This window comes from Ascaphus truei, chromosome 4 (genome assembly GCF_040206685.1).
Source record: "Ascaphus truei isolate aAscTru1 chromosome 4, aAscTru1.hap1, whole genome shotgun sequence".
Lineage (NCBI taxonomy): Eukaryota > Metazoa > Chordata > Amphibia > Anura > Ascaphidae > Ascaphus > Ascaphus truei.
The window spans coordinates 24,951,683-24,965,827 of NC_134486.1; the positions used below are offsets into that span (position 1 = coordinate 24,951,683).

General features: G+C 42.2%; 1 protein-coding gene across 1 annotated transcript in view; it reads right to left on the bottom strand.

The window, feature by feature from the left end:
- The window catches only part of ALK (ALK receptor tyrosine kinase), a 797,030-nt gene that overhangs the window by 574,277 nt on the left and 208,608 nt on the right, over window positions 1-14,145 (bottom strand). Inside the window, exon 2 of the mRNA XM_075595436.1 lies at window positions 4,580-4,690. Coding sequence (XP_075451551.1) covers window positions 4,580-4,690 — 111 coding nt within the window. The remainder of the gene's footprint in view (window positions 1-4,579; window positions 4,691-14,145) is intronic.

Here is a 14,145-nt window from a genome sequence, read left to right on the forward strand (position 1 = left end):
CCGGCAGGTATCACACTAACTTTAACACGCGGTTGTATGTAGCACTGTCACACACTTTGGGTGGGTTGACTGTTGTGGACACCAGGGTGGTTGGATGCCCAGGGCCACCTCAGCACTTTGGGGATATTCCATCCGAGTGTGGACAATGTGTTGGAGGGCACTGTGGGGTTACGGCCATGCGTGACTTATTTGGTGTGTGTATCACATTGTTACTCCGTTTTCATATGCATGCAGTAAACTGTTATTCTTATCATTGTGTGTGTTATTGCATTGGGTCCTGTGACGGGGTTATCCAACATAGTAGGATCCCGCACAGGTGGAGGCCCTGTCGCCAGACAGATCAGGCACACCCCAGGCTCCCAGCAGCGGAAGTTCAGACCTCCTGTGAGCTACAGGTAACGCACCACACACACAGCAGCCGCCATAAGGTAACGCACCAGACACACAGCAGCTGCCATATCAACCCTAGGGTGGGGGAAAGTGCATTACATATGCTTCACTTAATGTTCCAAGCCTTTCAGAGAGTGTGAACTCAATGTTTCCCAAGAATACTGTACATAGCAACGAGAAACAACAATGAGACATTTAATATTGTGGAATAGGATATTTTAGTTTTTGGGGGATAGGTATCAACATTTTCTGCCTGCAAATGTTGGGTAAAACTCAAGCAGAAAATTGCACTAAATTTAAAAAAAGAAAAGGAATCAATGTGAAGGCCATTAAAGATTTAGCTCCATTTGTTGGGTCTGGTTATGCTCCGGAAGATTTTGATGCATATCCCTCTATTATATACGTAATTGTTTTACAGATAGTCTTGCATCTTAATGAGAATTTTTCATATGAATAATTTGTGCCTTAGATCATTAAGTATCTTGTTTAAACCTTGCATGCAGTCACTAACTAATGATACAGGCCAGTTTAATAAGTAAAATATACCGTAGGTTACTGGCACCGTTTGAAAGATACTCAGACAAATATAAGTGTTTGTAAACACATAGGGGGTGATGTATCAAGACAAATTTGTTGGATAATGAATGCAGATTGCGCCATTTTCATCTTGCGTCCCTTTGCATCAGAGTATCAAGGTCTTTGCTCCAAGTTATTCCCTGTATGCGTCAGCTAGGGATTTGGGGAGCGACAATAGGAGAAGTTAGGGTTGAGTTACATCAGCGGTGTGCAAACTGGGGGGTGGGAGTTTTGTCTGGGGGGGCGCGGGCCGTTGCAGAGGTCCCCACGCTCTTCCCCCAGGCATTTAATTTAATGCCGGGGGATCGCACGAGGCCTCTGCAACAAGGAAACTTTCCTTGTTTCAGACGCGTCTCCATGGCAACGTGGCATCAAATGACGCCGCGGTGTCATGTGACGGGACGTCATGCGAACCCGGAGCATCGTTTGAGGCAAGTGGAAGGTAGGAGTGGGGGCGCGAGACCGAGCGAGGCCTGGCAGGGGGGCGCAGCTTAAAAAGTTTGCGCAACCCTGAGTTACATGACAAACTCTGCGTCACTTTTGATCTTATATTTGCGAGAGCAAAAAATGTGCAAGGTCAGAGGGGGCGTAAAGTTTTCTGGTCACAAATGTACATCAAGTGTAGGAAACACGCAAATGCAAGTGGAAAATGAAGCAGTGTGAAAACAAACTTCTATGTACACTTTCTTTACGATGAATCATCCCCCCTATAGGGGTCCATGTACAGGTGGAGCCAGACACACTGTCTCGTAGCCGCTGCATGAAATGCGAAATGCAGCAGCTCCGAGAACAGTAAAAGCAATGACCGCCGACGGGGAGTCTGTTCTTCCGAATCTAACCCCCCCACACAGAGATGTCCCACTGAAGAGGATGCTGGAGTCAGGATTTCACAGCTTCCCCTTGCAGAGCAAACAGATACATCTTGACCAAATCAATTTTGATGCAAAACCGGGCCATTTTCCCCCTAGACCTACAGTATGTATCCAAGCATTTTTCTCTAATTTTGCCCTGTCTTCCTTAGCTTGCACCTTGGGGAGATTCAGTAGGAGGAGTTAGGGAGGAGTTACATGGTGCACAGATTATAATTAGATGTAGCACATTCTGCGTCTCTGCTCCAGCTTGCACCTTGGGGAGAGTCAGTGGGAGGAGATAAATGATGCACAGATTATAATGAGAAGTATTACTGAGAAAGTTGAGGAAACGACATTAGGGAGGGTTGCGAAGTAAACAGCACTAAGTTCTAAGCAGCCATTTTGGCAGACTATTCTTGTCAGCCATTTTGTCTTAGTTTGCTACTGTATAAGTTTTGTTTGTCATTCATTTTGTTATAAGCTGTGTCTGTGTTGCATGTTGTAATGTGCTGATTTCTGTGAAACAAGCTTGTCTGTGTGAACGTGAGAAGCAGAGATGTTGTTGAGCTCTCAGCCGATTCTTTGCATCTTTTACCAACTGCAAACGATGGGGTGATGGGAGAGGTGTATGTGGGAGTAATGGGAGGTAGAGGAAAGGTCCAGACAAGAATGAGAGACCTTGGTAGAATTAATTGGAGTCTGAGATAAGCACATCTTCTCACATTGTAAATCTGAAACAAAGTATCAATAATAATTTATAGGAAAGGTTACTGAAGCTGTTATAATGATTTTTGCTGATTTACATAAATTCATTTTTGTTTCTTTATTATACAATTACGTTATTTTTATGACGCACAAGCCACCTCATAAAGGGGCGTATGCTTTAGTTTTTAGGGTATACATGTATCTTATGCCATATTACCTGTTAGAGAGTTTTTTTTATACAGTAGAAGCTTTCTCCTGTGTGCACCTGAATAAACTCATTTGGTAACTGAATGTTTGTTGTAACATTATTACAGCTTTCACATCACATTCTGCGTCTCTCTGTGCCATGTTTTTTGCACTCAAAACCCTCTATATCTGAAGTGGTCCAAGTCTAAAATCTTGCATCAGATGTAAGAAACTGTTCTTACATACTAGAGTAGAGTACAGGCATACCCCGCTTTAAGGACACTCACTTTAAGTACACTCGTGAGTAAGTACATATCGCTCAATAGGCAGCTCGCACATGCGCCTGTCAGCACGTCCTGCACAGCAATACCAGCTCCCTACCTGTACTGAAGCTGTGCGCAAGCGGGGAGACTATAGAGCCTGTTACACATGTCTTATTTACATCAGTTCTGCACGTATATGACGATTGCAGTACAGTACATGCATCGATAAGTGGGGGAAAGGGAATGCTTCACTTTAAGTACATTTTCGCTTTACATACATGCTCCGGTCCCATTACGTACGTTAATGCGGGGTATGCCTGTATGCTGCAGCTCTGCTAAAATAAAAAGAGAGTACTGCATCTAAACACTTTTTTGTCATGGGGGTTTTTATATCAAAGTCTCCTGTGTACAAAACTGGGGCAAAAAAAGGGCACCAGAGCTATAAAAAAAAGGTCTCATAGAAATGATTAGGATTTTGTGGTTTAAAAAATTTGGTGACGTTTTTTTCACAAGTTCAGAAGCTCCAATGGAATTGCAATTCTTCTTCCCCAAAAAGTAAAAAACGCTAACTCTTTAGTTGTTTAATGAAGACAATGATCAAATCTTTGCTTTTTTATATAGTAACCGGGGTGGCACATTTAGAAAGAGAACCTTTTAACAACAGCAGCCTTCATTGTTCCTTCTGGTAGAATATGTGCTGATACAGTATTCTGCACAAACACTGCCATTAAATCCTATGGAAACTCTGATATACTGATTTGTAATGGGATACTGTATGTTGTGTTATTTTAGAGAACAATATTATGTGCTACACTACAGTACTGTACATCTGTAAGTGCAAGGCATTTCATTTGGGAAATCTCAAAAGAAGTGCACAAAACAAAACATACATAGTATAGACAGTATACAGTGGGGTTATATGTATTTTGTGTGGGGGGGGATTGAGTGAGAGGAGAAAGGGGGGGAGGGAGTGAGTGAGGAAAAGAGGGAGTAAGAGTGAGACGCAGGGGAGAGAAATACATGCAAGCAGGAGGGGGGGGGTGTGATTGAGGAAGAGAGAGTGAGACCGAGGGGAGAGAAATACATGGGAAGAGGGTGGGAAATAGAGGGGACTCGTGGGGTGTGAAATGGGGGTAGTGAGGCTCACAATACCGCCAGGGCAGGAGTTGGGGGGGTCCCGGACGTAACTCTTGTCCTGGGCCCCAGGAAATCTTTCTGCGGTCCTGCTGACCAGTACTGTATAGAGCTTCTCAAACCTCTGCTTTGATCCAGATCAGATTTTAGGTGCAGACATCCAATAGTCTGATCATACTGAATGCAAATCATGTATTCATCTATGTGTAAATGCATGGGATATTACTAAAACCCTGTGTAGCAAGCGATCCCTGAGGAGAGGTTTAAGTGCCACTGAACTAGAACATCAGATTGAGAATTCTTTGCTCTAAGAAGTGTGACTTTTAACCACTATTCTTTATGTCCCAGATTTAACCTCACCCTCAGCTTCTACAATGATGGATTTATAGATGATCGGGACCAGCATGCATTTAAGTAAGGATAATGAACAGTGCAAAGAATATAAGTTCCTTGAAAAGGAAATAGATGATTTACCATTTCTTGCTTTTGGTCCAGTGAATGGATAAGCGTCTTTCATAATCCATGATATATTCCAGGTATAGATATTTGGAGAATTACTGGTGGAGAATTTCGCAAACTTAAAACCTGAAATGAGACCAACAAAACAGTTTGTATTTCACAGGATTTCAACAGATGAAGAGAAATGGCATTATTACAATATACAGTATGACAATGGTATAACAATAACAATGTAAATTAAATTGCACAAATCTCTTTCCAACACATTTATGGAAAATAACACACGTTACTGAAGGCTAAAATATTTTCTAAACATTTTGTGAGCCAGCGGATCTGTAGGGGTAATGTAAAATGAAATAAAGCATGTACAGGTGGTTTTCGCTATCCATCGGTCCGTTATCCATCAAACGGATTGTCCGACACCAGATAATGCATTCCGATGACTGTATTATCTGACGTCGGAACGGATTATCTGACGCTCACCGTTGCGGACTAACATTGGATTCGCAATCCGACGGTCTGCAATCCGACGGCGGTTTGCGGGACGGATTCCGGCGGATAACCGAGGACCGTCTGTACTGACATCTCAATGAACACATCGCTCACAGTAAGTATACAGGTTTAGCAGCCGCTATTATTCCAACTTCCGTACGGTAACGCACAACATATCTTTGAACGCATCCACGGTAAATCGCTTGTTAATCATTGCGTCAGCTGTAGCGTGAAATTGAAACTGTCAATGGCTGCTATGAAGCAATTTAGACATCATGGTAATTATTTTTGAAATGCCCCCACATGTAGCAATGGAATACTACTGTAGGCCAGATTTGGCAAAGAATACATCTCCCCCAAGGGGCTATGTACAGGGCCGTCTTAACGCATGGGCACGCTGGGCAGTTGCCCGGGGGCCCCACGAGCATAGGGGCCCCACGCTAATCTATGCACAGACCAGAATTTAACACTAATTTTCTGATCACCCGCCTCAACATTCAAATCTCCCGCTAACTCGGTAGAAGGAGAAAAATTACGACTTGTAGCGGAGAGTTAGCAGGAGTTAGCAGGGCCCAGTGCACTGCTTTGCCCGGGGGGCAATAATGCTGTTAAGACGGCCCTGGCTATGTACAGTATTGCTAACCTCAACCTGGCTAAATGCCATTCATAAAATGGACTCTTATCTAGTACGGGTTCCATGTTTCATTTTTCCACGGACAACATCATTTTTAAACGAAGTACACAGGGATTGAGCAGGGAACTGTATAGAAATCTTAAGACACACAAGCACAATGCTGTTTTTACCCTAAAACTAACGGTTAGAGGATAAGTATGTATCTGATGAATTGGTGGTTCTGGACATTTTCGGACGAATATCCCCATAGATTCAATAACGATTTTTCAGCTGAAAACAGTCCGATGGCCGCTCCGGTTGATATAGAATAAGAACCTTAGGCTCAGATCCACAAATGTCAGTTAACTCAGTGCTGTTAAAGGGACGATATCAAAATCATTAGCAGATGTTATTTTCCCTCAGGTTAACACATACACGCAAAGCTACTGACTGTATATGCAAACAAAGCGCCGTTGTATATCTCATTAGCATAGGCTTAATGTTAATTAGTAGAAAAAATGGGGAAGATCCCCACGTGGAAGCTACAAATATGGCAAGTGCTGCAAAATAACATAACCCGGTATAAAAATTATATGGGAAGAGAGTGTCCTGATTGGAGTACCGATGTAAAGTGTGGGTCTGTGTGACACCCACCTCACCTGTGTAGTCTCGGGATAAGCTCCGATATGACCGATGGTACCAGTCCCCCGTGTAGGTTGGAATGAGACCCTCCTCACTCTGAAAAGCGGTTATGGCTCCCCGGTGTAACAGGACTGGCTGTTGGTAGTAGAGACCTGCAAGCAGAGTCTCCCGCCGCCTTACCGGGTGCCTGATGGTAGTACCGCGATGTTTCAGTCCGACGGGATCTGGGGGGCGCTGGTTGGTGTGGGCGGAACGGTGCGCGATCCAAGGCTGTAGCCGTTCGTCACCGTGAGCTGTGGTCCTTCCCGGAACAGGTGAGGGCTGGGCGTATGGACCGCACACTGGCTCAAAGATCTGGATCCACTCTGCAGCTTCAGGAGGAAATCTTCCGATGGCAATAGCTGCTCTGCGACAGTGAAAACCGGAGCGTGCTGCTACACCATTGGGGCAAAAATAGAAAGGGAAAGAAAAAAGCGGAGCACTGCCAGGGAATAAAGAAAAAGGCTGGGGCAAAAAATAAATAAAGATTATTTATTGGGCATAATGGCCAAAGAAAAACAAACACACATGGTTAAAAAACTCTGACGCGTTTCCCGCCGTGGAGGCGCTTTATCAAGCGCCTCCACGGCGGGAAACACGTCAGAGTTTTTTAACCATGTGTGTTTGTTTTTCTTTGGCCATTATGCCCAATAAATAATCTTTATTTATTTTTTGCCCCAGCCTTTTTCTTTATTCCCTGGCAGTGCTCCGCTTTTTTCTTTCCCTTTCTATTAATGTTAATTAGCACTGTCTCACGTTAGCTTGAAATAACATCACTCGCGTTCTCTTATCTAAAGGTGGTGTTACTCCCATCCAGACCCTGAAATACTGCATGGGTTTTGCAGGAGAGAAGAGAGGGAGTGAGTCTTTTCTTTGCTACAGCTCCTTTCTCTCTCTCTTTGTCTCTCTTCTCTAGCAAGACCCATATTTCAGGGTCTGGATGGGAGAAACGCCGCCTTTATGTATGACTTAAATAGCGTCTCATTAAATCCATGAGGTAACTATAACGAAGCTCTGTGGACAGGCGTTGTTAAAGGGAAACCCTACAGCTGCAACTGCTGGTTGTAGACTGCTTGCCTTGAGAATTCTGCACTTAAACCCATCCCACGCTGTGAGATTCCTGCAGCCAGACTAATGGCCCATCGGATTAACACAGCGGGGCTCCCTGCATTTGAATGGGACTCACGCTGTGTGAATCCTACCGGGCTGTGAGTCCCATTCAAATGCAGGGACCCCTGCTGTGTTAATCCGATGGGCCATTACAGTCTGCTGTGGACCATCTCACCAGTTGCTGTGAGATGGTCACAGATTTTCCTTGGCATGCAGTCTACAACTGGCAGGCGCATCAGTATTTTGCATACCATTAGCACTAACGGCCGTTATGCTTAACGCAATGCTGAGTGTGGCTGAGAAACAGCACTTAACACTGTGTTAGTGAGCATTGAAGGGACACATTGGCACTTAACAAGGCGCTAACTTAGGTTAACGTCTCATTAAGTCAGTAACGGAGCTTTGTGGATGTGGGCCGTAGAGAGTAGTTTTGACCCTTCATCTTTAAGCATCAATATCAAGATATTGCTCTACTATTGAGCCTCATGTGTTTCATATGTACTTGTGGGAGCTTCAATAAGAGGACTTAAGGAGGGGTTTGGATGGATTCACACTTTAGCAAATCCTTTCATTCAGTCAACCCCTCTGAGCATATACAACATGTGTATATAACAGTAAAAAAAAAAATATATATATATATATATATGCGCAGAAAGCAGATGTTTATATAGCTTACTTCCAATACTGAAAGGGATACAAGTTTGGGCACGGACACTCAAAATTCCACCTTTCATGCTTTTTTTTTTACCTTTAGCTACATCACTTATGGCTGCAGGGCATCATAAAAGCATAAACCTTTTTTTTTATATTGAAGTATCCAGCAGAGCAATTTGTCACCCAGAACCGTCAGCCCTCATTCATGTACAAATAGCACGTGACTAACACACTACATGAGCTGGTCGGGCCCCTTCGGTTCAGGGAGCCAAGGAATGGAATACCCTCCCCATATCCATCAGAAACATCAAAGACCATCCCACTTTCAGACAATGACTGAAGACTTGTCTCTTTGAAATCGCCGTTCCGAATCCCGGTTGATTCTTCGCTCCAACTTTGGGGGTTTTAAAACGCGTATAAGAGCAGGGTTCGCTATGTGTATGCGCTATACCAGACATTGAGATAGATAGATAGATAGATAGATAGATAGATAGATCGATAGATAGATAAGTAGATCAGGAAGACCAAGGCTAAAGGCTACAATGTATACAATTGTACAATTTACAATTGCTGCAAATGGTTACTCTGTGAACAATTCAATTACTTTATACTGTACAGTAGCTTCTCAGAAAAGTATTCAGATATCTTTCATCCATATTTTTTTTGTCCTCATTATAAACAATGGGGATTTAAGAAGGCTGAGAGAAGATATTAACTTTTTTTTTTTAATTATACAACTTGTTCTGAATGTTCTCATTTTCAATAGCATTTTTAGAATGTACTGTATTCCTTTTCTATGGAGTAATTACTGTGCATGAGATTTTTTACATGCTGCGCATTGTACGTTAACCACCTAATGAAGAATCTCTTCCAACAATTCCAATTGCACTTAAACTGTATTCTTGGAATTTGGAGAAGGCTAAACTGAAAACAATATCACTGTATTAATAACTATTAAACTGAATAATGTGGATCCCTCTTTTTGCTTGTGGTGGAAGTTTGAACATTAAATACTGTTGAGATACACATCTGAAACACCAGCCGGATATATTACAGGGTACTTAGATTGTAAGCTCTTCAGGGCAGGGACTCCCTTTCCTATTGTTAATCTCATGTCTAAAGCACTTATTCCCATTATTTGTTATATTATTATTATGTCACGTGTATTGCTGCTGTGACGCGCTGTGTACCAGGATTTATAAAGTGATGACCACAATCTGTGAACCACAACATCCCCCATAAAATAATTGTTTTTATTTTTAAGAATAATACTAGGGATCTATGTTAAAATGGACATGAAGTTAAACGTGACAGTGTGTGCTCATTTGCATGTCATTTCGCAGAATCCCTGGCTGTAGTGGAAACATTGTATACCAAGAGATAATGGTGAAAAGCAGCGCTGCTGTCCTGTATGAGACATGTGAAACATTATTTGATAAGACTACAAGCATGGGTTGTAACAATTTTGTATCTTTTTGTGTTATTTATTTATTTTACATAAATAGAACAGAAGGCGGTGCACTGCTACCATCAGGGTTAAAAGGAAACGATATCTCCACGCAAAATGAATGAATAAAAGGTTGTTTTATTTGAGTGCATATACACTAAAAAAGTGCTACAGAGCTAACTCTGCCAGGGACGAAACGCGTCAGAGTTAGCTCTGTAGCACTTTTTTAGTGAATATGCACTCAAATAAAAGAACCTTTTATTCATTCATTTTGCGTGGAGATATCGTTTCCTTTTAACCCTGATGGTAGCAGTGCACCGCCTTCTGTTCTATTTTTGTTGGATTTCCTCGGCTTGGAGCACGCTATACGTCACTTCCGGTCCAGAGATCCTGACGTCATCGCTGGATGGTGGACGCCGAACGCCGAGCGCGGACCAGTGACCCGTCATGTCAAGAAAGTGAGTGCCTTTGCTCCTCCATCTATCCCCCGTGTATACCTCCGCTGTGAGGTCATCTTGCTCAGATATAGCACCGGGATCAGTGAGGCAGTGGCGGAGGGTGGCGGCGAACTTAGCTGTTTAGGTTCCTTCTCAGGGGACGCGGCGGTTTTGCTGCCACACGGCCTCCCTACCACACTCCAGCCCCTACCCGTGTGACGCTATGGGACTTGAGCAAGTGGGGTGATCATTAACCCATTAATTACACTTATATCACAATGGGACTCTGAACGGAAGTGTACTTTATATATGTTCATGCAGTTCATTCATACTGGACGATTAGTATTGATAGCACACAATTGGTAGCATCAGTATTTCTTTGAAGCAATTCTGGGGTTTTCTTATTTATTTTACATGACATATTTTACCGGGAAAGATACATTGAGAATGAAATCTCATTTTCTAGCACAGTCTGCGGAGTACAATACAAAAAAATCAAGTGGACAAAATAAACACGTAGGGACATGTTTGCAAGGGGTGCAATGTAGAGGTCTTCAATCTTTTTATAGTGTTAAGGATTTTAAGGAAATCAGAAATCCAGTGGTTCCCAAACTGTGACCTCTGGACCACTTGTCTCCAAATACAGGGTGTCCACACTAAAAGAGGCATGGGCTATACACATCAACTGTGTATTCCGTGCCTCTTTTAGTGTGGACACCTGTATTTTCGTGGTGATCCCTGGAGTCTTTCACACTTTGCAGCAGACACCTCTCTCCTGCAGTCTGAACATTTTCTGTCACTGATAAAGGCTGATTTTTAGATTCATGTTCAATATTTTGGAAATAGGTTATAGGGGAATATAAATGTATTGATACACTGAGCTGAGTGCAATTATGGTGGACAATTAACATTGAAATGTTCTGTGAAAGGGAACAAAGTCTATTCCAGAAGTAAGAAGCCCAGTAAGTGTATGTATGTATGTATGTACAGTATGTACAGTATATCTTTATTTATACAGCGCCATTAATGTACATAGCGCTTCACAACAGTAATACACTTGATAATCATATACAGTAAATAACAAATAATACAAATAACATATAATGGGAAGAAGCGCTTTTGACATAAAAGTGACATTTAGGAAAAGGAGTCCCTGCCCCAAAAAGCTTACAATCTTAATGCACGCAGAACTGGCAGAACCCATTGCAAACCAGGGGACAGTAAATAGGGTGGTTGATCTTTATTAGAGAGTGTACAGTACTTGGATTTGTTGGAATTCACAAGCTACTGAGATAACCAGGTAACCTGTCCAGCCAACCCTTGAAGATTTAGGTGGACATATAGAAATTATGGATGCAGTCCAAGGTTATCAAATGTTTAGTTTCTCTGTTACCACCCATGGAATAAGAGCTTTTTTTATAGGGCAATTTTAAATACAACATAAAACAAGGCATTGACAGCACAATTAATTGGTCGTTGATTCAAGAACACGGGTTACTTTTTATTTTTTATTCCCATGAGGAATCAAGAATCAAAGCCAATGAATGAATACTGTGAGCTGGGGCACATTTACATTTTACATAGTGTAAGTTTACGGTTCCGCATACAGTGAAGACACGTTCCTCTGCTGTAGAAACAGAAACACTATATAGAGAGAAATGGTGTCAAGATTTTGGGAAGAATGCTTCAGAATAAGATCTCCCAATTCTCATGGAAGCCAACAAGGTCACACACTTTTATACTTGCCAAAAATGATATGAGATATGGGACATTGTTCTCTTATGGTTTATCAACATTAAAATATATGAGTGCACTGTAGATCCTTCCTGGCTTGAGTAGTCTTTGAGGCAATTGTGCAATATAAATAATTGTGAGTACCGTCTGAATATTCTGTAACCTGAGATGTGCTTTAAGAACACAGGTTATGAAATCCTAAGTGAATATATGCATATCATACATTTATCAGTAGTGCTGCTAAATGAAAAATTGAGGGGATCTTATAAATTAATATCTCTGTAACATGCAATCTGTTTTATGAAGACTCAAGGCAAACCACTTAGCTGATGTCTAGTTAAAGTATGTGCATCTCCATTTGCAGCTTGCCCTGTGTGTTCCTATACAACATCTGGCTATTAATATTGATGTTCAAGCACATTGCGTGGTGAGGTTTTTCTTTCTTGTCCCAAATGTCCACAAATCAATTTTACAACTCATTAATTGATTGTCAAAAAGTAATAATCCCATTTTATAGGTAGTGCATTACTTTCTGGTCACATTACTTGCACTTTATAACATCCAGAAACATCTTGAAATCTTAATTCACTATCTAAATATAGGTAGAGGATCATTTAGTATGTCTGAAAATAGCTAATGAATAATGTGAGTTGGAGCCTTTTTAAATCTGAAAAAATATATATACAGATGCAGCCGCGAGTATCCGAACACTGAAAATCTGGGGCAATCTCCCAGTAATGCTAATGGCCAATCGGATTAACACAGCGGGGGTTCCTTGCAGTCTCATTCAGTTTGAATGGGTCTGCCAGGGACCCCCGCTGTTAATCCGATGGGCCATTAGTCTGTCTGCAGAAATGTCACAGAAATGTTGCTGGGGTATTGCCCCAGATTTTCCCAGACAAGTGTTCGGATACTCGTGGCTGCATCAGTATATAGTTTATTTGCTTCAATAGCTGACGTTCCCTTAAGTGTTAAGTGATCAAATGCAAAAGTGGATGCAAACCTTCAGAAGAAAATGTCAATTTATTTCTGGTCAACTTCATCAGTGCCAGAAAGGTTTCAATGAGTGCTTTCATCTGGCACTGACGAGCTGAGCCCATTAGTATTATGTATAGAACATGAGTGTTCTGTATCTTTTATGTTTCACTCTGATTCCTACCGGAGAATATTTGTACATTGCCTTGATTAAAGATGTGTGGCACCGAGAGGTGTTTAGTTACTGGCGTACATTCCATTTGCTGCTCACCTCTACTGTAACTACCTTTATGAAAGTAGCAAATTATTTATATTCTGTTATATTCCAAGGTCATTATTACAGTCTTATCTTTCGTGACCTATATGCTGCTTTTGATAATGTCACACATACTATTATCCTCCATGTGCCATCCTCTAGTCTCCTTATATGCATACAGTATTTCTCAACGCGCCTTCATTATCTTTTTTGCCCACACCTCTGCGGAAGTGTTTGTTGGTGTAAGTCAGGCTGCAATCCTACTGTAGGTTGTCTTCTCTTCCCTTTCTGTGCATGACCGGGGTAGGACCACCTAACCGCCCCCTCCCCTCATCTTCATTCAATCCAACCCACTAACTGTCAGGTGACAACAAAGTGGAGTAATAATAACAAGCCACATCTTTTATATAATTACTAAACTAAGACAAGGTTATAAACATATCCAAACCATGCCAGGCTGTTCCATCACCTATCAAGAGCCTATGACCTTACTGTGGCTAGTGACTCTCACTGCTATCGTACACCAACGCCAACAAATGTCAGATACCTACTGTACTTGGTAGAAAGACCCCAAACACCAACTGCCCAATCAGGGTCTATCGCTGTTTCTAAGATGGGCCATACAATACAATTTGGTCATGGTCATTTTGCCACGACCAAATGACCACTGGCATTCGGCCACACACAGAGCCTCCGCTGCAGCCCATCCACCAATGGAACCCCCACCACCAGCCGTTTATAAGGTAAGTTTTACTTCTTAGGGCAGGTGGTTAATTTAAGGGATTTTAGCGGTTTTAGGGGAAGGGCTTAGGGTAGGGGGTGTAGGCACTTACCTTATCGGTGAACAGGCCGGCGGTGACAGGTATTAGCGGCCGTGTGAGTCACGGTGAAGTGCCAGCAGTCATTTGGTTGCGACAAAACAGCCACGACCAAATACAATACTATTTCAATATTGTGAGCCCAGTTTAGTAGGTAATAGAAGATTGTAGGATGAGCGCAATCAATGTAAATGCAGTCAAAGGGAACTCTGCTTCTGTAGGATAATTGATCTCCTCCTCTCTCTGTGATTCTCTCAGAGAAAGAAACAGTAGGACATAGTATAGCATGGAAAACACATGCGATCTGGACTACACCGTCGCTGACTGACACCATTGCTTATACCGCGGATCCTGATGTGTATTG